The sequence below is a fragment of the Phalacrocorax carbo genome, chromosome 14 (assembly GCF_963921805.1).
Source record: "Phalacrocorax carbo chromosome 14, bPhaCar2.1, whole genome shotgun sequence".
In the NCBI taxonomy this organism is placed as follows: domain Eukaryota; kingdom Metazoa; phylum Chordata; class Aves; order Suliformes; family Phalacrocoracidae; genus Phalacrocorax; species Phalacrocorax carbo.
The window spans coordinates 16,875,535-16,898,788 of NC_087526.1; the positions used below are offsets into that span (position 1 = coordinate 16,875,535).

Below are 23,254 nucleotides of genomic sequence, written 5' to 3' on the forward strand. Positions count from 1 at the left end.
ATCCTTCGGGCAGGGAGATGGGCTGACTTCAGGCAGTACTTAAGACGGTACCTTTGCAAGGCAGGAGCCCCCCACGCTCCCATACCCTTGTCAAGGTGGTGATAACCAAACCAAGGGGACAACCCTCCTTCCTATTTCTTACCCTCCCTGTCTCTTACCCCCCACCGGCCCACTCAGGGTGATGCAGAAGGGTAGCCGAGCCCCTGGGACCCCAAACCAGCTGATGAGGGGAGCGTGGCCAGCACCTTGCCAAGCGTATCTCAGCCCACCTGTCTGCCCACGCCAACACGGGGGCTGAGCAGAGCAACCCTCATCCCATCAGCAAAGGTGGAAAATTATGGTCAAGCTGATTTTACATGGGTTAGGAGCAATTTGGCTTTGAAAACAGGCTGCACTGCTGGAAGAGTCCCTGGCTGGCAATGGCAGTGAAGTGGGGAGATGCAGTGCCCGAACCTGCCCTGCAAACCCACCAGGCAGGCAGGCAGCATAGCACGGCACAGCATGGCACCCATCCACAAGGAAGCCACACATGGCACGTCTCTATATAACACCCATCAGGTTTTGTACGCCACTTCAGCTTCCCAAATCTCTCAGATCACAGGCTCTAAAGCCATAAAACAGCCAGGGGGAAGGAAACAGTGTTTTTTCTTTCATGAAAGAAGGGAGTGCGGGAGGAGAGGGGAGAGATGCTTTCTCTCTCTGCTACAGCCCTAGACCGGGATTGCTTGGGCTCAAGCTAGCCAAAATGCCTGCAGGCCAGCGCTCACCTGGGATGCTCACCCTGGCCCCAGGGACCAGCGGCATGGTGGCTTCAAGGGGGTCAACAGCTGCTGGGGAGGGGGTCACAGGAAGGCTGGGGCTCCCAGCAGGGCAAGCCTGTGGGTGGGAGAGGCGATGGGAGGGGAGGTCTGGGGCTGATGGATGGGCACACAGCAGCACAGTGACAGGAGCGCTTCCCCTCCAAGCGTGACCCGATGTGGGGTGCTGGTCCTGGGAGGTATTTCCCACGGGGGGAGCCTGCTGTGGGAGAGCAAGAGGGGGCCGAGGGGTGGGGAGCATGTGCAGGAGGAAGCAGAGGGGGTGACCGGCCCCAGGCTCTAATCATCCTTGTCCTTGGCCCCATGCTTCAGGATGCGGGTGAACTCCACATAGTTGAAGTTGCCCTTCTTGTCAATGGGCGCCTCCCGGTACATCTCATCCACCTCCTCGTCAGTAAACCTGTCTCCCATGGTGGTCAGCAGCTCCCGCAGATGGTCCTCGTGAATGAAGCCTGCAGGGACAGTGCGGGGGGGGTTAGCTGGGGACACTGTGAGAGACTGAGCAGCAGGATCTTCTCCACCTCTCCCAAGGACACCCCTGCCCAGCTCTCCCACTCTGGAGCTGCTTGGGGACTGTCCCCAGGGATTTGGCCGCAGCCCTCATCCTGGCTGCATGCCCGAGGGGCAAAGCACCCGGGCAGGCAACATGAGGCTGTGCAGGCAGTGCCCGTACCTGACGCCTCCTCATCGAAGCAGGCGAAGGCGTTGCGGATGACGTCCTCCGGGTCAGTGCCATTCAGCTTCTCCCCGAACATGGTGAGGAACATGGTGAAGTTGATGGGCCCAGGCGCCTCACTCATCATGCCCTCCAGGTACTCATCGGTGGGGTTCTTCCCTGCCGGACACAGGCAGGGGTGAGGGTGAGGGCCCTGTGCTCCCCACAGCTCCCATCCCCAAGGCCAGCCCACGCACCCAGCCAGCTGGGTCTTTTTTCATTGCAAATTAATTTGCTGGCACATGTTCACCCACCCCACAAACAAGGGAAGGGGGGATCCGCAGTGCCCAGGGCTCCCCGCTTTGGCATCGCTCCCCATGCCTTAATCCATGCTGGAGGCCACCTGGAACCAAGCTCTGCCAGGCTCAGCCTTAAGGGAGATGCAGGAATTCATCTGGGGGTTACCGGGTACTAAACCCATGGCTTTTCCCTGTTACCGTGGCAGCTGACACCCAACACCACCCGAGGAGAGGGGCAGCAATGTGCCCACGGGAGCCTTGTGCTGCTGATGTCCCTAGCACCACTCCTACCATGGATGCACCAAGGATGGTTTAACATCCCCTGCTGAGGTCTGTGTACGCCCAACGCCTGGCCCCTCTCTGTTCCCAGAGCCACTGCTCACACGGAGGAGGGAGGTCCCTCCCATGGCCAGGCAGGACCTCCAGAACAGGTTTGGTGGCCAGGTCAATCATTGACAGACCTCCCAAAGCATGGTAGAGGTACCAGGAGTGGGAGGCGGGAGCTGTGGCCTGCAGCAAAGGAAAATGGGCTCTGGGTGGGGAGCACAGCCAGACCTGCAAGTCTCAACCAGCCAAGGTATCATGCCGGTGCAGGGACCGGCCTCTTCTGTCACCCAGGCTGAGAGCAACAGGGGCTTTGTCTTGCAGGGAACAATCCCAGACAATATTGGAGTGAGGCTACTCAAATACTCAATGGCTGCAGCTCGTGGTTGCTCCTGGGGCAAAGCTTCTCCAACCCCAAGGGTCTCTTCCCTTCTAGTGAGCATGGCTGTAAAACCAAGATGCTGCCCTCGGGTGCCCCCGCAAGCACACCTTCTACAGTCAACTGGTGTCAGCAGAGAAATTCCCCCCACCAGATTTTGCAGCCAGCATGGATTGGGCTGGCCCAAAGCAGGAGGGCTGTGCCTCAATGGCATCCCACCAAAGCCGGTATTCAATGCTGGGTGTGAGGCACGAAGTCACCCAGCAGCTGCCCCGCTTGCCGAGGAGGCATTGGGGGCAGAAGGGCCAAGGGACACATGGAGCCATGAGGGAAGGATCTCCTCACCAAGGGAAGCCAGCATGTCATGCAGATCCTCCTTGTCAATGAAGCCATCGCGGTTCTGGTCGATCATGTTGAAGGCTTCCTTGAACTCCTGGATCTGCGACTGGTCGAACATGGCAAAGACGTTGGAGGTGGCGCGCTGGGGGCGCTTCTTGGTGGTCTTGGCTTTGGCACGTTTGCTGGACATCTTGGCGGCTGGGGCGGTAGCTAGGGGCAGGGCAGCAGGCAGGAGCGTCAGGAGGGCTGGGGACAGGCAGAGCCCAGGGGGTGGGAGCAGAGGCAGGGACACACAACTGCTGGCACCTCCAGTCCTGTGCCTCAGATCCCCTGGCTGTCACACAGTTCGGCAACAGTGAGATAAGGCAGTTGCAGGGTCAGACATGGGGACAGGTGAGACTCAAGCTCTGAGTCCCCTGGGAAGTAACAAGAGCAGGCAGAGCTCACTGGCACCCCTTCCCAGGGCTGTCCCCACTGGCTGCAGACAGGGCTCCCTGCCTGTACCCTCAGCCCCCAGACTCCCAAACCTGCTTGCTACCTGTCCCCTTTGCATCCCAGGCACAGGGAGAGATGCCAAGCCCAGCACCCAGCATCCCCTCCTGGCGACAGTCCCGGGGGACCATGGGGACAGGTGCCTCAGTATTTTAGGCAGAGCTTAGCCATACCCCCCACCCCCAGGCCTCCCCTCCTCCTCTGACAAGGCTCTCCCCGGCCATCCCTGGCCCAGCTCCCAGGGTGACAGGTCTCCCCAGCATCCTCCCTTTCCCTGGGCAAAAGCAGCCCCCAGCTGCATCCCAGGAGATGGGCTCACGCAGCACCCAGCACCCAGCCAGCAGGAAGGGGTTATCTGCTCCGGGCACATTCCTTACATACCACTGCCTCCCTTCCCCCTCCGTCCCACCCTCCATCCATCCCACCTCCTGCCACTGCCGGGCCAAAGGCCGCTCGCTGCCTCCCTCCCCGCCATGGCCTGAATGCACCCCATGGTCTGCCCGGGGAGCCCAAGGGAAGGGCACCGAAGTGGAGGGGAGGGGGCTAGTGGACCTCCAGGGGCTGCAAAGCTCCTGCGTGGCAGAGGGAGAGCGGCCAAACAATGCTGAGACCGCGGCATGCTGAGGTCTGGTGCTGTTGTTACAGGTAATGAATGCCAGGAGAAGGGAACAGCCCAGAGGGGCAAAGAGGGGGACAGCAGTGGGATGGACAGACCTTTGGGGACATGGCTGTGGCAATGCATGTCCCATGGGGAATGGCAAAGGGGCTGCACGGACCCCAAACACCACCAGGCAGGACCCTGGCAGGAAAACCTGGTCTTTCAAAGGAGGGCGTCCTGCCCCCAGCCCATGCTGGCAAGCGCCCAGCAGAGCTGGGCTGGAGCAGAGAGCCCGTTCCCACCCCAAGGAGGTACCCAAGCACCTTCAGAGACTCCAAGCAGGGGTTTGGTGATATCCCCTGCCACTGCCAGGCTGAGGGATGCAGTCAGTACTTAAGGCACCCTGCACCATGGCTGCTGGGACCCAAATGGGATCTATACAGGGTGCTCGGCACCCCCAGCAACCACCAATGGTGCCTGAGAGGTGGATGCTCAGACCCCTCCCAGTCGAATCCTGCCAAGGGTAACTCAGCAAGATGCCAGCAAAGACCAGCCTGGCAGTGGGATGGTGGTGGCTGCCAGCTCAGCACGGCCCTGAGAGAAAGTCTGGGGCGAGGTCAGCCCAAAGGAGAGAGGCTGCTCAGAGCCCTCATGTTTCTACTGCAAGCATTTCTTCCTCACATGCAGCCCTGTGCCTCATTTTCCCCATCTGGGTCAGCATCTGGCATGGGGAGCAGCTGGGGAGGGAACATTAAATTAATGGTTAATGAATTAATTCTGTGGAAGAAGAGCAGAATATTATTACTCTGCTGTGCTGTGTGCCCTGTGCCACAGTGGGCAGCAGGGCTGCCTGGGTTCCTGCCTTCTCTGGCAGGGGATGTGGAGCAGTTAAGGAGCAACATCATGTTGCAAGAAGCAGCACAAAGCAGCACCACCAGCAAGCTGCGTGCCAGCAACCGTGCCTGGCTGGTCTGGCCACCCTGGGCATGCTGCTCCAGGATCTGCTTCCCAGCTGGGTCCTTAATGCTGACCCACCCCGGGACACTGCAGGGCCTTGGGGAGCATCCTTCCCAGTGGGACCCCAGTGCTGGCACAGACTGGGGCAAACAGCCATCTCCTGCACAGCTCCTGCCAGCCCCCCCCAGACTGTACCTGCTTTCCAGCTCTTTCCCTCCCCTCCTGCTATCCCTCTTTCAAGGCATTGCAGATGTGGGGGCTGGAACAGGTTCCCTAAGCAGCTGCAGTCCTCAGGCTTCCCTAGCTGTGCTGGAAGGACATCACAGGGGTGAGGGGGCGCCTGTGGTAAGTGCCAAATACCAGCTACAGTGTCAGTGCCAGCACGGCTGCCTGGCACCACGGTCTCCACTCAAGCTCGGAGGGGTCTGGGGACCCTCCCCCCACCCTGACACCCCCCCACTGTGGGTGCACCACACCAGAAAGCCTGGCAGCACCCACCGAGCCCAAGCTGGGCCCTTCATCTGCAGCGAACATGCTCCATGTCCCCCGGTAGACATTCCCCACCTCATCCCCCATGAGCCCCAGTGGCTGCAGGACTGGGATAGAAACCACACTGCTGTCAGCCCCCTGCCCTGCACTGCCCCAGCTGCCCTGGCCAGCACCCAGCACCTAACAGCAGTCATCAACTCACCCCACCATCCCCCAAACACCTGGTCCCTTCCCAGTGCCCACCAGGAAAGAGACATTTGTCACCAGCCAGCTGAGAGCGGCAGGACCGGAGAGCCCAGCCATGCCCACAGCTGGGTGGGCAGATCTCACCCCCCGCAGCCCATCTCTTGCCCGCTGCTTCCTCCAGCACTGCTGCACCATGAAGCTCCTTGCAATAGACAGCCTCCTTCCGCGTGCCCTGCCAGACACCAGCGCGTGCGGCCGGCCTGTGACCGTCCCCCAGGCAGCACTGTGGGGAAGCTCAGCTGGACACCACAACTTTGCTGTGCCGGGCCAGAGCCAGCAATAAAAGCTCTGCTGCTGGCCCATGGCACTGGGCTCAGCTTTCAAAACATGCTGAATTATTAGCAGAATTATTAGCAGAAGACTAGAGAAATAAACTGGAGTTTTGCTCTCACCACATGAATTAATATTATCTAAATATTTACCCTGTCCCGGCTGTGACCAGCAGCAGAAGCACAGCTTGGCACCCCCTCCAGAGAGATGGTTCTCGTTAAGGGGATTAAGTGTGATTTTGACAGCACATGGTTTTGCTGTTTGATGCAAAATATGCCCTGGAAAGATGCTTGGTCCCAAGGTCCAGCTTGGCCTGGTCATCTCCTAATCATTCTGTTTCTGCTGTGAGCAGACCTCCTTGGGCTGCCTGGGAAATGGAAGAGACTTTTTTGGGTCAGTGCAGGGAAAGGTGCCTCCTGCGTGAGACAGAAGTGCTTTGCAGCAAGGCCGGATTTGACAGGGCAAACCGTGCTCTGCGCAAGAGCTCAGCGGCCACACTCCTGGTGTTCAAGCCCATGCTTTCTGGGATTCCCAAAAACCCGCTGCTCAGACCATTTCAGGGAATGCCCAGCCATTATGTCCTGCACGCTGGGGTGGACTCGGCTGAGCCAGTGGGTGCAGCCACCAAACCTCCAGCTTCCTGCTTGGCAAGAAGGAAACCCACAGAGGCTGGTCCTGCTCCTGCCACCTCCTGCTGAAAGCCCAACCCAGCACTGCTCCAGCCCAGGAGCTGCTGATCTCAGGCAGCAGAGCCAAGGTTAGCACCGGGGTGAGACCCCAGCCAGCCTGGCACAAAGGCCATGCACCAACCTGATCACCACACTCGCCCCATGACCAGGCTGCCCTTATTCCCTCATCTTTCTGCCACTGCTCCTGCCAAGATGATCCCCCTGCCTCCTGCACCACTGGACTTGTGCCTTCCCCACTTTAGAGTCAAAGCCAAGGGGCCACAGGGCTGGCTTTAAAAGTTCAGAAGTTAGTAAAGAAAATAGTTTCATTTTAAAGAGAAAGAGCAAATACCCACAGTTACCAGAAAAATAAATGACCATGTATTTTCACTTGGTAAAAACCAAACTCCATCCTGGTGCTGCTTCCTAAGTATGCTGGGGAGGGTGGGATAAGCCAAAGGGACATCGCAGCGCTGCCAGGGCAGGCAGTCCTGTCCCAGCCCCGTCCTCCTCCCTCCTGCCAACTTCCACCCTTCCCTACCCCGCATCTTTGCCTGTGCTGCTCCAGCTCACTATCACAGCTGAAAAATAAAACAGGGGAGCTGCTGCTGGGCCAGTGGGCTGAGCAGGCTTGTGGCAGGTCTGCCTGGCACGAAGGAGGGGTGCCCGGGCGGCGAGGGGGACAGGGCAGCTGCCCTTGTGATGGCAGCAGACTGGCCCCAGGCCCCAGGGTGTTCCTGTGTATTCAGAAGCAATGATCTCCCAGGATATGCTGCTAAGGGTTTCCCAAGGGTGGCCCCTCCAAAGTTGGCCATACAACTGCAGGAGCCACCTCTTAAAAGTGCTGACGAGGCTCCAGCACCGCATGGGGCTGCCTTGCGGTGTCCAGCACAGCTGGAGATAGACACCATCACTGCTTGCAGTGAGCTCCTTTCCGCCACAAGATCCCAGCAGCGAGATGATTTTGGTCAGGGTAGGGAAAGAGCAATTCAAACAGCCTGGGCTGTACCAGAGAACACCCTTGCAGGGTGAACAATAGGCCCTTGGAGGGACTGTGGTTAAATCTCTGCCCAATAGTCTTCCCAAAGTTAGCAGCTAGTACCAGCGAGCCACAACAGAGCTGTGTTAGTAACAGGCAAGCACTGGCCCTCCACAATGCATGGCCAGCCACACCTCGACACACTGCAGTGCCACAGGAGGTCCTGTAGTTCAGCACAGGCAGCAGTTCCCATCCCCTCTCCCACGGTGGCACGACGGCCTGCGTGGGTGATGTCCTGCAGCATCCCACACTGGCACAGGAAGCTGCAGGCAGTGCTGCAGCCAGGGCATCCTTCCACCCGCAAAGCCTTTCTGTCTGCCCAGGAGCAGACATCCCGCCTCCAGAACCAGCGGGACACACGGACCAGGCTGTCGTATGCTCGAGGAGTGAGCAGGGAGCAGCTCATCTTCCTTGCCTATTTTATTGCCAAACCATCCCTCTCCTCCAGCACAGCCCTGCTCAGGATGCCCTTGGGGATGTGGCGTTGCTCAGCTCCGTCCCTGCTGCCGGGGAAGCTGCACCACTGGCCAAAGGCACCAGGAGCTGCAGGAGGCACTGCAGGAATGGAGGCGGGCTGCCATCCTGTTCCTTTTTTGGCCTTATTAGAGATGGATGTGGGCGAGGGAGATTGGAGGCAAGGGGAAAGCAGAACCCGAGCACTGGGCTGTGTCCGCAGACCAGCCACAGCTACCAGCACTGAAGCCAGCAAGCAGGTTTCACGTGCAGAGGAGAAGGAGCAGGGTAGAATCAGGGAGCCAAAGGTAAGTGTGCAGCAGCTCCCAGGAGGGAGAGTTCATCCCAGCGCTCCCATGGCTCCTGCTGCACACCAGGGACCTGGCCAGGCCCATGTGCAGCCGTGAGGCTCAGCTGCAAGTTCAAAAGACGGTTTCTGGGCTATCTCCTTCCCACCAAGTTTAGGGGACAAGGACCTCACCATGCCCATGTAGCACATGCAAACCCTTCCAAAACACAGCTTCTGGGGCCACCACAAGACGGCCATGCACAGACACCATCACCACACAAAGGACCCAGCACCTCACACCCTTCTGATGCCTGGGGAGGCTGGGAAACAGGACCATGGGGCAGAAGGTCTTCATGACCTCAGACCACCAGCATAACATGCCCTGGACTGGGTTTGATATTCTCCCAGGAGAATTAAGGGGCTCACCTCAGTGGGGGAATCTGGTTGCAGTGTCTCAGAGGGGGAGGTGACCGCAAACTCCTCCTACAGCTGCACAGAGCCTGCCAGTGACGAGAGGAAAAAAATTCAAGTGACTAAAGAAACCCAACCATCTTTGGTCAGCAGTAGTGGTTGTTGACACTTGGGGATGTTCCTCTCCAAAGAATGCTGCTTCAGCTGCCACCTTCTCCTACACATCCATGTTTCAAAGCCTCCCTGGCTTTTATCACAGTCATAAAATTTTTTACCAAAAGGGCATGCAGGGAGGGATGCCAAGAGGACCTCAAGTTTTCATGGGCAAGGCTAAACAAAACATAGCGTTCCTCTGCATTTAACACTGAGGGAACTAAGATAAAGCTTTTCTGCCTTACAACAGTTTATTGACTGAAGTGGCTCACAAGTCGCTGGGGAGATCTCTGGAGCATCATGTATGCGCCTGGATGTTGGCTCTGGCCATCAGCAAAAAAGACTTGGGGGAAAAGCAGATGTTCCAGACATGAACAGCTCTCACAAACCAGGAGGCGGGTGAAGCCACAGGCAACAGGTCCTACTCTTGCAGCACTGCCATCCCGGGCAGCCGGGATCTCCCAGCTCCAAGTCATTGCAGGCAGTTACCGAGAGCTTTGCTCCAGCCGATTCTCCCCCCGCCTCCAGCTGGGACATCCCTGCCGGGCCCCGGAGAGAGGCTCTCCCCGCCCGCCCGGGCAGAGGGGTGCCTGGCAGGGGCGCCCCGGGGCCTCTCCTACCCCCGTGTCGCCCCCTCCCTAGGGCTCACCCCGGCACCAGCTCCAGCACCGCAGCAGTGGTGGGGCGCCTGGGGGCTGCTCCCTCCCGCCCTCCCCGGGGCAGCCGCCCCCTCCCATCCTGCCGCTTCCCCCCCTTGAGCTGCCGCCGGCTCCATCCCGCCCGGTCCCTCCCGCTCCACCGGGGCCGCCGCCGGCTCCATCCCGCCCGGTCCCTCCCGCCCCACCGGGGCTGCCGCCGGCTCCATCCCGCCCGGTCCCTCCCGCCCCACCGGGGCTGCCGCCGGCTCCATCCCGCCCGGTCCCTCCCGCCCCACCGGGGCCGCCGCCGGCTCCATCCCGCCCGGTCCCTCCCGCCCCACCGGGGCCGCCCCGCTCCCCCCGGTGCCGGCCGCCCCCGTGGCCGCTCGGCTCCCGTCCCGTCCCGTCCAGCGGAGCGGGGAGCGGCGGGGCCGGGACCCTGGCGCAGCCGCCTCACCTGGACCGGAGCGGGGGAGCTGCGGGGCGGCCGGCGCTGCTCTGCCGGGGCCCGGCCGGCGGCGGGGCTCCTGGGGCGGGCGGCGGGGACCGGGGCGGTGCCGCCCGCCCATCCCGGCTCGGCCCATACAAGGCAGAAGAATGCGGCGGGGCCGGGGCCGTGGGACGGCGCTCCCGGCCTTATATAGACGAAAGGGGGGGCAGGAGCGGCCCACGCGTGTCCGCTTTCCCGCGGGGAGATGCGCAGCTCGGGGTAGCGCCCGGGGGGCTGGGAAGGTCCCCGCCGGCGTCCCTGCGCCTCCCAGGCTGGTAACACAGGGGAACACCATGCCCTGCGGAGCCATGGGCACCCACGGGTGACCCCAAACAGGGGCCCACGGGTGGCGGTTTGCCCTGGGCTTCCTGGAGCAGCTCTGGCTGCAGCAGTGTGGCCGAGGCAGGCCCCTGCCAGCAGGCTTGGGTTACATGGAGAGGCCTCGAGGGCACCCAAAGGCTGCACCGAAGTTGGCTGAAAGCCTCTGTGAGCGGTCAAGTGGGACCACACTGTAGGGGTGAGCCCTGCCCCTGCCCTGGGCTGCGAGCCCCCAGAAGGACCCGGTTAACCAGCCCCTTAAAGGTCCTTTAAAAAGTGGCCTGGAGCAGAGAACAGCCAGGGACCTGCCCCATTCCCGAGCTGGGGTCTGGAGCCATGGGGAGCTCCAACCCTTCACCAGAGGCAACACAGGCACCAGTTCTGTAACACCTCTCCAGGGCAGCAGGTCTTGCTCACATTTCCTCCCCATAAGCAACCCTGTGCCTCATCCCAGTCCTGCAGTCGCCAAGAGGAGCTCCCAGTCCTGTGGGGTCCCCCTCAGGAGGGTGATGCTCACCCCTCGTACTTCATCCCAGGTGGGATTTATCTTTGGTTTGCAGGACCCCATGACACTAGGGCCAGAATCCAGCCTGCAGAGGAGTAGGCAAGTGGGAAAGGGAGACACCAGGTGTGTTTCTGAGGGGGATTCACCCAACCCTGGAGCAGGCAGCTGGGTCTGCTCTGCCCGGGCACTGCCCATGGCTCGGGCATTGCCCATGGAGACATGGGAGCTCAAGGATGAAGACCATACCCTGTCGTCACCCCTGGGCACTTCCCAGTGTGGCAGAGCCATGCCAAGGGGACGGCATCTGGGCTGCACTCGCAGCAACACAGGTGAAGAGCAGAAATTAGCAGTGACACAAATTAATCTTTAGATGCCATTCTCCTGTGGGGCATCACTACAAAAAAACAGTTAAAAAGTCAAGAAACCCTGTTTCATCATTGACACAAAAGCAATGGCCCTGCCCTCTAGCACCCTGCCCAGCCCCTCCCCAGGGCACAGATTTTGTTCCTCATGGCTCAGAAGACCAGAAACCAGCCTGCCAGACTTGGGTACATCCTACCCACGTCCCTGTGCTGCTTGGACAAAACCTGCCAGGGCATTGCCTCCTCCAGGGAGCAGGGGAGCCATGGAGGCCATTCAGCCTTTGTTGGAGGCATGTGTCCTGCCTGCATCCCCTCCAAAGGACAGGCTGTGCTGCGGGAGGAATCAGGAGCTGGCCAAACGTGGAGATGGGGTTGGAAATACTGCTGAGTGCTATGCCAAGGCAGCGGCAAGCCAGGGAGAGCGCAGAGCCTTTGCCATGCCCATGGTCTGGCCAGGAGGTCCAAAGGAGGTTTGCCTTTTTAATAAAAAAAGAAAAGAAAAGAAAAGAAAAGAAAAGAAAAGAAAAGAAAAGAAAAGAAAAGAAAAGAAAAGAAAAGAAAAGAAAAGAAAAGAAAAGAAAAGAAAAGAAAAGAAAAGAAAAGAAAAGAAAAGAAAAGAAAAGAAAAGAAAAGAAAAGAAGAGAAGAGAAGAGAAGAGAAGAGAAGAGAAGAGAAGAGAAGAGAAGAGAAGAGAAGAGAAGAGAAGAGAAGAGAAGAGAAGGAAAAGAAAAGAAAAGAAAAGAAAAGAAAAGAAAAGAAAAGAAAAGAAAAGAAAAGAAAAGAAAAGAAAAGAAAAGAAAAGAAAAGAAAAGAAAAGAAAAGAAAAGAAAAGAAAAGAAAAGAAAAGAAAAGAAAAGAAAAGAAAAGAAAAGAAAAGAAAAGAAAAGAAAAGAAAAGAAAAGAAAAAAATCCCAGGAGTCAGACAGCCGAAGCTGCCACCCCGTGGCTGGTCCCAGGTTTGCCTATGCTGGAGGGAAGCCCCAGCCTCCACTGTGTCCAAGTGGTCCCCGGGAGCCTGGCAGGAGGCAGGACCCCCCTCCAGCCCCTCTGGGGTGGTCGCTGTCCTTCTCCAAGCCCCCGTTCCTCACCACTGGGCAGGTGTCAGGCTGCGCCCTGCAGGGTGGGAACTGGTGAGGAGGGGCAGTATGGACATGGCAGCTCCTCGCATGCTTTACAGCCTCTGAAGCTGTGTGGATCTAAGGGGCTGCTGCTGGAACACCTCACACATCCCCTCAGGCTCTCCCTTGAGCCCCATCCAGCCCTTCCCACCTTCCCCTGCCTGTGCCCAGGGCTCCCCATGTAATCCTCCTCCCCTACTTCCATGTGCCTGCCAACCCACATCCCCTACCGGGGGCCTGTTTGTACCTCTGTGACATCCTCTGCCATCTCTCCTGCCTCCTCCTTGTTCTTTCAAGCCCCAGTTTAATTTGTTTTCTCTCTGGGAAGTAGATTGGGCAATGGAGATGGAGTAAAACAAGCCAGGTTTTTTTCTTAGCACATGAATTTTAGATCAGTTCCCTGATCCAGGTGTCTCATCATCATGCAAGCACTTCCACCCCAGCAAAGTGGCCTGGGGCAGGAGCACGGAGCTGGGGACAACAAGACTCCGCACATGCCTAAGACACAGCCTAAAGTCCTGGAAGAGATCAGGCCTGGGGTCCCACTGTGTCCATCACAGAGTGGAGGGAGTGGAGCAGGAGAGGGGCTGCCATGCCCCAAGCACCTGAGGAGCACACCAGGAGCAAGGCTGGGGCTGGACATGTGAACCCTGGCCCCTCAGCAAAGGGCCCTGTGATGGTGGGGGTGTCAGAGGCAAAGGTCCTGCTGGAGATACAGCAATGTCCGTCCCCTTCCTGCTAATGCAACATGGGTCTGTTGACTTGGACCAGCCTTTGGCTTGTGGCAAATGCCCAAGGGGTTGGACATGTGCTCAGGGGCCTGGAGCAGGGCAAGATACTTTTGGAGTCCAAAAGTAATTTTGCATAATCTGTATTTAAATTTTTAAATTACATGGCCTTGTCTGGAAGTGATTGGAGGTCTGGGACAAGGACTCATCTGCCTGCTCTCCTCCGTGATAACCACACACAGCTCGGGTAGGTCCAGTCTTCTCCTGAAGGTTCCCAGGTCCTGCTGAAATCCACAGCAAGGTGGCTGCTACTGAAGTATTTAGCGTTTCACACAGAGCAGTAAGGCTCCCAAGAGGCTCATCACGTCACGTGGTTGCTAGTTTGTGCAACAGAAAGAAATGCAGGACCTTGGGCCTGGGGTTTGTTAATGGGGAAACGAAACAGCGAACCTCATCATGCATCAGCACCAGTGGGGATGCGCACGGGCAAGCGAGGAAGGAACGGCTCCATACGAGCTATCTTTGCAGGACTCGGGCCTCACCACCACCAGCAAGGTTCATAACAGGGTCAAGGTTTTCCAGCAACGCCCTGAGCAGCGCCCAGCACCATGGACCTGAACGACCTATCATGCCACCCGCCAGGAGGAGGTATCTATACCCACACACACGCACATACAGGAAATATGATCATTTATCGTCACAAATCCAGCCTTTGCCCACCTGCCCACATAAGCACACCCTGAAGGGGATAATGGTGAATCAACCCCAACCAAACACCCTGCCCACCCCATGCTGAAGAAGTAATTCCCAACATGTTTTTTCATGAGGAGTGTCTAAGTTGAATACCATTGCTCTTGTAAGGCAAGAATATAAAAAAACAGGTGAATCTTTAGGACTCCACATGTGATTATTTTATTTGCATACACTTCCAAGGGCATAACTTCTACAGACGGCATATGTCTGGCTGCTGTAATGTCTGCTCGAATAAACAGAGGTAACAAGCTGCAATGCCCTGCACAGCTGTGTTTTATCCTAAAGGCTCTCCCACTCCCAACACCTCCAGCCCTGCAGCCCGCCTACAGAAGGCGCTAGGCATGACTGTGGATTTTGAGCAGACAGTGCAGTCAGAACATCCTGGGAGGAGGGGAGCCTGGCCAGGGGGGCTGCCCTGCACCCCGAGGGTCCCCCCTCCCATGAGTCTTGTTTAATATCTTTATCAATGATATGGATGAGGGGATCAAGGGCACCCTCAGTGAATTTGCAGATGACACTGAGCTGGGCGGGAGTGTTGATCTGCTGAAGGGCAGGAAGGCTCTGCAGAGGGATCCAGACAGGCTGGATCGATGGGCCGAGGGCAGTTGTGTGAGGTCTAACAAGGCCCAGTGCCGGGTCCTGCCCTTGGGTCACCCCAACCCCAGGCAGCGCCCCAGGCCTGGGGCAGAGGGGCTGGGAAGTGCCCGGCGGAGAAGGCCCTGGGGGGGCTGGCTGACAGCCGGCTGGGCATGAGCCAGCAGTGCCCGGGTGGCCAAGGAGGCCACCAGCCCCCGGGCTTGTGTCAGCACTGGTGTGGCCAGCAGGAGCTGGGCAGGGATGGGGCCCCTGTGCTCGGCCCTGGGGAGGCCCCACCTCGAATGCTGGGCTCAGGTTTGGGCCCCTCGGGACAAGAAGGGCCTGGAGGGGCTGGAGCGTGTCCAGAGAAGGGCAGCGGGGCTGGGGCAGGGTCTGGAGCACAAGTGTGCTGGGGGGCGGCTGGGGGAGCTGGGGGGGTTTAGCCTGGAGAAGGGGGGGCTGAGGGGAGCCCTTCTCGCTCTCTGCAACTCCCTGAAAGGAGGCTGTAGCGAGGCGGCGGTCAGTCTCTTCTCCCAGGTAATTATCCATAGGGTGAGAGAAAATGGCGTCAAGCTCTGCCAGGAGAGGTTTAGATTGGCTTTTAGGAAAAAATTTATTTACCGAAAGAGCGGTCAGGCCCTGGCACAGGCTGCCCAGAGAGGTGGTGGAGCCTCCATCCCTGGAGGTGTTCGAGTATCATGTAGACGTGGCAGCTGGGGACATGGTTTAGGAGCCATGGTGGTGTCGGGTTGGCGGTTGAACTTGATGATCGCAGAGGGCTTTTCCAACCTTCATGACTTAAGGACTCTAAGACAAGGGCGGGTGCCAGGGCCGGACCCCGCCGGGCGGAGGACGGCCGACCCCTACCTTCCGCCATACGGGGAGCGGCGCTCGCCTTTGTCACGTGTGCCGCGAGACGCCGCTGCGATTGGCGGAGCGGGGGCGCGGGCGGGTGACGGCGCGCGGCGGCCGCTTCCGGGCCGGCGGCGGGGCCGGGGCCGTGGCCGGGACCGGAGCGGGGCGGGAGGGAGGATGAGCGGCGCGCGGCGCAGGGAGGAGCCGCCGCACGCGCACCAGCACGCGGTGGCCAACGGCGGTGCGGCCGGGCGCGGCTCCGTGTGGGGCAAGGCGCTGCGCAGCGACTCTGCCTGGCACGACAAGGTGGGGCCGCGGCGGCGCCGGCCCGGAAGGGATCCGGGGGTCTGCCGCTAGGCGCGGGCCCGGCGGGTTGAGGTGTCCCTGCCGCCCCCGCCCCGCTCTCCGCCGGCGGGGCTGCTCTCGCCCGGCGGCGCCGGGGCCGGGGCGGCCGCGGCCTGCCCGCCGGTCCCTGGGCTTCGGGCGTTGTGGCGGGGGGAGGCTCCGTGGAGGGGGCCGGGAGCGGCCTCCCGCCGCCGGCGAGGCGCGGGGCTTGGCCCCGGAGCGCGTATGAAGGGAGGAGGAGGAGAGTGGGCGGCAGCGGGGTGGGGGGGCAGCGCCCGGCACGGCGTCTCGGTCCGGCCCGGTCTTGTTCGGAGCTGCGGCGGCCCTAGACGTGCTGCGGGAAGGTGCGGGGAGGTCTCCCGCGCACGCGTTTCCGAAGTTTGCCTAAATGATACCTTTCGCAGGAGGGGCCGGCGGTGCCCGCCGTGCTCCAGCCCGGCCGGGAGGGCCGGTGCCCTCGGCCGGGGCGGCCTGCGCCAGCCCGGTGTCGCCGAGCGGCTGCCTCGGCAGCGCCCTGCGGCTCGCAGCTCCGTAGGTGAGGCTAGGGCTGTTTCCTGGCAGGCGTCCCGGTGAACGTAGCGCTCTTCAAATCCGGCTGCGACTTCCACACTTGGGACAACCAGTGCGGGGTGTTTTGTGTCCTTTCTTAGGCAGAGAACTTGCCCTCCGAGTGCTTCCTGAAGGCAGGTGTGGCACGCCTGCGGTGCTGTAGCCTGTGGCAGACCCAGCTCTCCTCCGCTAGTTGGGTGCGGAGCCAAAGAAAACACAAGCTGCGTTTATACTACGATACTTCAGTTAAATTTGGCTTTTGGATTAAACTGTTCCGGGAATAAATACAAATTTACTTTGTGTAATTTAAAGAAAACTAGAAATACAATTTACGTTAAGAAGTTGGGGGGAAAAAATGTATTTGCAAATCAGGCTGACCTGCCAGGCCTGAAGGGAAAGGGCAGCAGCAGGAACAGACCTGTGAGAGCCTCTCCGTTACAGTGTCGCGGCACGGGTACGCTCTCACAGCAGAGTAACACTGTGGTGGTTGCTTAGCTGTTTGCAGCCTGCTTTACTGTTTCTAGCCTCGCCATCTCATGCAAAAGAGGTTTGGTTTCTACAGAATTGCCTCTGTGTGCTCAACTTGCGTGTTTTGCTCACGTTTGGCAGCAAACCTTCCACGTGTGAGTGAAAACATGGCAGCTGCAGACTTCACAGTGTTTTTAGCACTAGTGAAGCCTTTTTTCTTGTGCATATCTCCTATGTGCTGTAACGCTCCTGGTCAGTGCCTCTTCCTGCTGCTGCCCCCAGCAGCACACCTGCAAGGTGCTCTTGAGCTCCTGCTCATCCCAGGTCCTGCCGTATCCCTGGCATGATCCGGGCACAGCGGCCGCATGGATGGAGCAGGACAGCTGCTCCCCGGTTTTGCTGGCTTTGCCTTTCAGTGTGGAGAAGGTGTGGACTCTGTCCTGCTTTTCCCTGGGGCCAGATATGAATCTCTGCTTTTTTCTTATCAGTTGCTGTTGCTAACAGAACTGGTGGGGCTCTCCTGTACTTGACCTCATCCCCCCTGACAAATTCGGCAGAAATTTCCGCGTTAGCAAGGGGAGTGATGAGGGGCTGTGCCAATGCTTTGACACAATAGGATGTGAACCAAAGGCTAAAACGACTGAGAAACATAGTGACTGAGAGAAACTACCATCTCTGATGGGGACATAGTCTTCCGCACGGAGCCAAACAACTTTGTGTCTTCTACAGTAAAATCACTAAGGCCGTTTGGGCGTATGCTGGGGCAATCCCTTCCTTGGGGAGGCTAGGAAAAAAGATGCAAGGAGAAGTGGATTTTATGTAAAGTGTGAGTTAGCATTGTCCAGCTGTAACACCTACCGTTGTATCAGCCCTACGAATGAACAGGAATGACCACTTCAGTGCTGCTCTGCAAGAACGCAGATGTGCTTGTAGTATGTGTGAGAGGTGGTTTGTGGTTTGGCGTTGGCCTGAGTACTGGCTACTGGTAGCACTTGTTTCTGGGTAGGGGAGGGCCTGGGGCACTGAGGGTGGCTGTAGCAGTCTTAAAGCATAAATAGGTCTTTAAACTTTTGTTCCAGTGAATTTTTAAAGAACTGAATCTTAGTAAACTAGATACTGGTTTGCCTCTGCAGCTAGCCCGTTGGAGGACAAGGCCACGTATTTAATTTAGAAGCAGAGAAGTCCAGGGTGTGTGATGCCATAAGCTGCTTTCAGCCACTGAGTACAGTATCTTGTACTTTGAATGGAAAACAAAGTGTTCACTGTGTTAAATTTTCACCTGTTAATTATCTGATGCTTTAAAAAAGGAAACATAGTAAATGCCAAAATCTTTTTTGTGCTTTATCTCCTCAGGATGAGTTTTTAGATGTCATCTACTGGTTCCGGCAGATCATTGCAGTTATTCTGGGAATCATCTGGGGAGTAGTTCCTCTGAAGGGATTCGTGGGAATAGCAGTGTAAGGTTTATTTCTTTTTCTGTCTCATGTACTTTCCCACATTTGGACTTTACTTGGTGTCTGGTTTAAAGCTGTGCTATAAACACTGGGCTGGTCAAACACAGTCTCCGTCTGCCATGTGTCTTAAAGCCAGCATAGCATTCCAGACTGTTATGTATCAAGAAATTAATACAAATCATGTCTTCATCGGCTTCTTTTTCTCTCCTCAGCCTGATTAATGCTTTTAAAAATTATTTATTTTATTATTATTATTAAAGGGGGCTGGGGTAGAAGAAGGGAACAAGGGGTTCAATTGACTTGGGAAGTAGCCAGTTCCTGCATGTGTGAATAGGGGCTCAGTATAGTGCCTGGTGCAGCCACCTACGGAGTAAGGCCCATAGAGGGGAAGGTGTGGTAGTCCTCCCCTTTGAGTCAGGAGCCTTCCTCAGACAGGAGGCTCTGTTAGTAGACAAGAGGGGCAGCTTCTTTTTGAAAAAGAAAAGGTTTCTGCAAAACACCAAAGACGGTAGGTAACAAGCTGGCAAAGTGGCGCCATTGGCAGCACTCCTGCAGCACTCTCAGCTTGCTGAAGTTGTTCTTTCAGCCATGGTGTGGGGGAAAAGCAGTGCCTGGAAGGGTATGTATGCATTGGATCCCTACCGAGACGTGGGATTCAGGTCACCTCCCAGCAGGTGTCTGAAGGCTGCAGTGAGCACTCTGTTATGAAATGAAAACTTGTTGGGTCCTGGCACATGCCTGAAGGCCTCTGGAGGGACACCAGGGACGGGAAACACAGCCCTGCTCTGAACACTGGGCATGGGAAGATGCTGCGTCTGCTCTGAGGAGTCCCTATTTGCAAATGTCGCTGCCTAGTCAAGCTCACAACCTCACAGCTTTTCATAGGCAAAACTGACTTGTCATCTTGTCCCTCCTCTGAAGTGTCCTGCAGTGGCAAGAAAGTAGAGGGAGTAGCAGCAAGTGTCTCTAAGGCAGGGGGGAGTTTGAAATATAGGGAAAAAGGGCTGTAAAGCAGTGATGCTCCAACAGCAACTTGATAGCTACATGCAAACAGTTAAATGTAAAGTGCTCGCAGTAACAGATGTGGAGTAGCTGAGAAGCATTGTTCTTACTTAGTCATCCATTAGTTCACAAGGCACCTTCAGGCACCCAGGCCAATTCCTGTGCTAAACGTTAATAAGAAATAGAAGCGGTTTGGTGTACAGTGGGAAAACTAAAAGCTTCTAGAACTGTGTGCGTGGTTTCTCTGTGGTATGCAGTCACGCAGCTGCTCACAGCTTGCTGCCAGTCACTGAAGTTTTGTGTATGTCTTCCTGTATTGCCCTTCCTATGCAGCCTTCTCTCAAGGAAATGTACCTGTCACTCCCCAGGTTGCCCCAGCCCTAAGCTGGGGTGGTGTAGAGCCCAAAGTGTCTAAGGACAAACAGGAGGTCACGTTTTTTCTCTCCCTTGCAGCGTAACTGTTGGCACAGACTAGAGAGCCCTGAGAGTTGTCTCAAGTTGAACCTCAGTGCTGTGGCTCTGGGGGTACTATCGAGTCTTCTCTGGCTCTCATCTCTAAGTCACTGCATTTGGTCATGGGATGTTAACAGGGATCTAACACTGAGCATAGAGTCTTACAGTCTGCCCTCTTAGCAGCCTCAAAATCAAATAGCACACACAAGGAAATCGGATTCTGTGTGGGAGCAGGACTGCTGCTGATGTGCAGGATGAGAAAACTTGCAGGGTTTGCAGATCTGCTGATAATTCCAGCTTTCAACTGCTGTCTGTTGAGCCTTACTAGGAGGAGGGTGCTATGGCAAGCAGACCTGGAGGTGCTCTTTTAAGGAAGTGACTGAGCTGCCTGGGAAGCGTTGCAGGAACAGTGTTCCTCTTTGCTGCTTCTGTGCTGCAGATGAAAGATGCTTCACTGCTGCATTGCCATACGACACGTTGGATACCTGCACCCTGTATCACTGCACTGACAGTAATCTCTTTCTTACAGATTCTGCCTGATCAATGCTGGTGTTCTGTACCTCTACTTCAGTAGCTTCCAGCAGATAGATGAGGAGGAGTATGGCGGGACATGGGAGCTAACAAAGGAAGGATTCATGACATCTTTTGCACTGTTTCTGGTAATGCCTCTTGCTTTCTTTAAGTTGATTAGTGAATTGTGTTGGTACACTTTCTGAGGGAAAAGGCCTCCAAGAAAAGCAGGTGAGGTGGTGCACTGGTGGAAAAGAGATGTTTTAACATCATCGAATAAGTGGAGTTGGTTGGAAAAAAAAAATCCCAAAAAGTGATGGCTACTGGCTATGAAATACAGTATTAATGCCTGGGATTTCTCTGCCAGATAGGATGTAGGAACAGGCAGCTATACTTCTGCATCTACCACTCAACTTTTATGTCTTCCCATCCTCTGTCCCAGATTATCCTGGTGGATTTTCATTTAGAGCTAGTCATACCCAAACTGGTGTTTTGGGTGTCTTTTGTTTTTCCCTTTCTCCCCTCCCCCAGCTCTCTGAATGCACTCAGCACTTGCTTTGGTGGTGTTTCTAAATCACTAGAGGGACTGTGGTGGGATTTTAATGTGGAGAGGCTAGTCACCCCAGAAAGCAAGCAAGTTGAGTGCCACCGTTTGTGGCACGTGATGATCATAACATCTCTCCAAGATCATCTCAAAGCTGGAATTCAGCCCCCAGTCCTCTATTGAGAGCAAGGCGTGAGGCTTGTTTTCTGTGCCTGAACCCTCTCCACAGGCATCAAAATAACTTTCACTTCCTTTCCTCTCCTCTCCACAGGTTGTTTGGATAATCTTCTATACTGCCATCCACTATGATTGACACAGCCTGCAGCTTTTGCCTGTTACATCAGTTGTCAGTAAATTGAGAAGGTTTTAATAAATCATAGTCTTTAGTGAACTGGTGGGAAGGTGGAGGAAGTCAAATCAACTCCCTTCTGTACCAGTGGTCTGATTAGCCCAGAAGAGCCCCCCAACTCTTCTGCTGGAGAAGTCTGTCTCCATTTTATATACCCGTTAATCGTCGGAACTATTAAAAAGCCATTGGAATTTTTGGAAGTGGTTCAAGACTGTTCAAACTTGGAACTTTCTGTGACTCTAGCCAGTAACCCTATAAAACTCCTGTGTGCTGAAGGTTGAATCTGTTAATTTAATGTATGTATGCCCTTCTGTTTGAAATCTGTCATTAAATCCTGACTTGTCTTCCATTGTTATCCTTTAGACAAACAGTTTTTAAAAAGTGGGAAGAAGGCACTGCAGTATCCATATGAGCTGAGTGGCTGTCCTTAGCAAGTTTTCGGAGTAATCAGATCTGATTTGATTAAACAGACTGTATTGTTACCATTTCTAATATTTTTTTGTTTTCCTTGCAAATCAGCTGTTGACCAGAATTTTTAAATGGTCTTTGCCGAAGACAAATTTTTAAGCAATTTTGCTAGAAAGAATTGTGATTCATTTGTTAACGAAGGTGTATTCAGGAGGCTTAGAAACTCTGCTGCATTCTGCTAGCCTGACTACTAAGTTGCCATCGCATACCTCAGAGCTTAGTGGTCTTGAAGGACAGTCATTCTGGAGATACCCTTTTAAATGTTAAGCATTTAAATTCTGGGGTTTTTTTAAGCTCTTGAATTCAACTGCTCCTTGTTAATAAATGCAGGACACTAAGACACAATTGAGGCAGCTATTATCTTAAATGCAGAATTATTAACTTGCAAATCAGGCGAAGTACATAGCCTCTGGTTTGTGAGGTGCGTTGTATGAGTTGGTTACTTCATAGCTCGGTTCCTCCGTAGTCATGCCCTTCTTGTGCATCAATGGGGGAGTCTCTGCTTTAAGATACTTTTAAAGATGTGTCTTTCAGAAATAGTTCTTGGGAAACACGCACAGTCCTTGTTATTGTCAGAGGACCTCGTAGTCTTGTTGCCATGTGGTCCTTGCTTTTCTAAACAACAGCTCAGGCACCCGAAAAGAGTCCTGACCTAAAGCTGCCTTATAGTGAGGAGCTGATAGTTTTAATGTGCTCATGCTGAAAGTCTGCATTGCTTCCTCGCTGATGGAAGTCCAACAGCCTGGTTCTCATATGTGAGTATGCAAAGCCAGGGATCTAAATCTCTTAAGTGCTGAGCTAGGGCTCCAGAATCGCCCACCGGTGCAGGCCTCCATTGCCAGGGAAAGTGCTGTCCTTCGTGGAAAAAACGCACCTGGCTAATTTAGGTCCTTGGGATGCCAAGGGGAGAGTGCAATAGCAGATAGCTTCTGCTACTTGTGAGTTGCCAATTTAAGTAAGTGATCTCAAATAAAAAAAATCTACATTTTCTCCTTCCCATCCCCAAACTTGCTCAATCTTTTAGTCTGGTACTTTCTTTTCCTCTTCTTTCAGCTGAAAGCATTAATTTCCCAAGAGGATTGCGTAGCCTGCTAGTTCTAGGTCACCCTTTCCTACTGGCATCTGTTTGTGTTTTAGCTGCTCACAGCCATCAGTAAAATCATTGTATACTTGAAATGCTCTAATAAATGTTGTCTGGATAATCCACTGTGCAGCTTCTGTAGCCTCTGGTATTTGAAGTTTTGTAAAATGGTGGGAGTGTGGGATTCCTTTAAGAGTTTGATTTTTGGTAAATATCTAAGCCAGCAGCTCTTTGGGATTCTCAAGTCTCTTGTGCTACAGGCTTGAGTCCTGCACTTTTAGAAGGGGCCAGAAGCATTTGCAGTGGAAGTAGTAGCCAATGCTTAGATCTGTGCTTTAATGGGTAATTAAGCGGATTAAGCCAAGCGTTGTCTCTATGTAAGCTGTGTTCTTCTCCTTCAGCAGCTGTCCCTGCCCCGTGACATGCAATTGTGGCAGAGCCACTGCTGCACTGCAGAGTTCCCAAGTCTGGTCCAGAGACCAGAGTGAGAATGCAGAGCTGGAGAGTTGCTTACCTGCCCTTTTGCTTTATTCCTTGCTTTCCTGTACTCCCACCAGCTGATTTTATTGGTCATTGCAGTTCTTGACAGCTCTAGTGGCTGGAAGCTGAGTTGAGGAGCATCGTGACCATGTGGAAGAGACATTGGTCTCTGGATCTCCTTGAGGCTCCTGGTAAATAAGTTAGTGATTGCAGTTGCGCAGCTGCAAGCTTTTAATTTCTTAAGGTTTCTGTTTTACGGGGTGCCTCAATGGCTAGAAGCAGGTATTCCCCTGTGCTGATCACCAACAGAACTAGAACTATGGCGTCTG

At 55.5% G+C, this 23,254-nt stretch overlaps 2 protein-coding genes across 2 annotated transcripts; one reads left to right on the forward strand and one right to left on the reverse strand.

Annotated features, from left to right (window-relative positions):
- Positions 1-318: 318 nt before the first annotated feature.
- Positions 319-10,088, reverse strand: MYL9 (myosin light chain 9). The gene is made up of 5 exons (XM_064465062.1): positions 9,975-10,088; positions 8,742-8,815; positions 2,821-3,024; positions 1,492-1,653; positions 319-1,270 (listed from the first exon to the last, which is right to left on the reverse strand). Exons 3-5 carry the CDS (start codon positions 3,002-3,004, stop codon positions 1,098-1,100), a joined length of 519 nt encoding a protein of 172 aa, XP_064321132.1. The 5' UTR covers positions 3,005-3,024; positions 8,742-8,815; positions 9,975-10,088; the 3' UTR covers positions 319-1,097.
- A 5,232-nt stretch (positions 10,089-15,320) lies between these two features.
- On the forward strand, positions 15,321-22,571 carry RAB5IF (RAB5 interacting factor). The gene is made up of 4 exons (XM_064465063.1): positions 15,321-15,528; positions 17,938-18,041; positions 20,023-20,152; positions 20,819-22,571. The coding sequence occupies exons 1-4, from the start codon at positions 15,400-15,402 to the stop codon at positions 20,858-20,860; spliced, it is 405 nt and encodes a 134-aa protein (XP_064321133.1). The 5' UTR covers positions 15,321-15,399; the 3' UTR covers positions 20,861-22,571.
- The last annotated feature ends 683 nt before the right edge of the window (positions 22,572-23,254 follow it).

Bases quoted from the DNA above. Each gene is read 5' to 3' on its own strand.
- MYL9 (XM_064465062.1), bottom strand. From the start codon at position 3,004: ATGTCCAGCAAACGTGCCAAAGCCAAGACCACCAAGAAGCGCCCCCAG. The intron at 1,654-2,820 runs GTGAGGAGATCC...TGTGTCCGGCAG, and splicing joins TGACATGCTGGCTTCCCTTG to GGAAGAACCCCACCGATGAG. The intron at 1,271-1,491 runs GTACGGGCACTG...CTGTCCCTGCAG, and splicing joins CTTCGATGAGGAGGCGTCAG to GCTTCATTCACGAGGACCAT.
- RAB5IF (XM_064465063.1), top strand. From the start codon at position 15,400: ATGAGCGGCGCGCGGCGCAGGGAGGAGCCGCCGCACGCGCACCAGCAC. The intron at 15,529-17,937 runs GTGGGGCCGCGG...TTATCTCCTCAG, and splicing joins ACTCTGCCTGGCACGACAAG to GATGAGTTTTTAGATGTCAT. The intron at 20,153-20,818 runs GTAATGCCTCTT...TCCTCTCCACAG, and splicing joins CATCTTTTGCACTGTTTCTG to GTTGTTTGGATAATCTTCTA.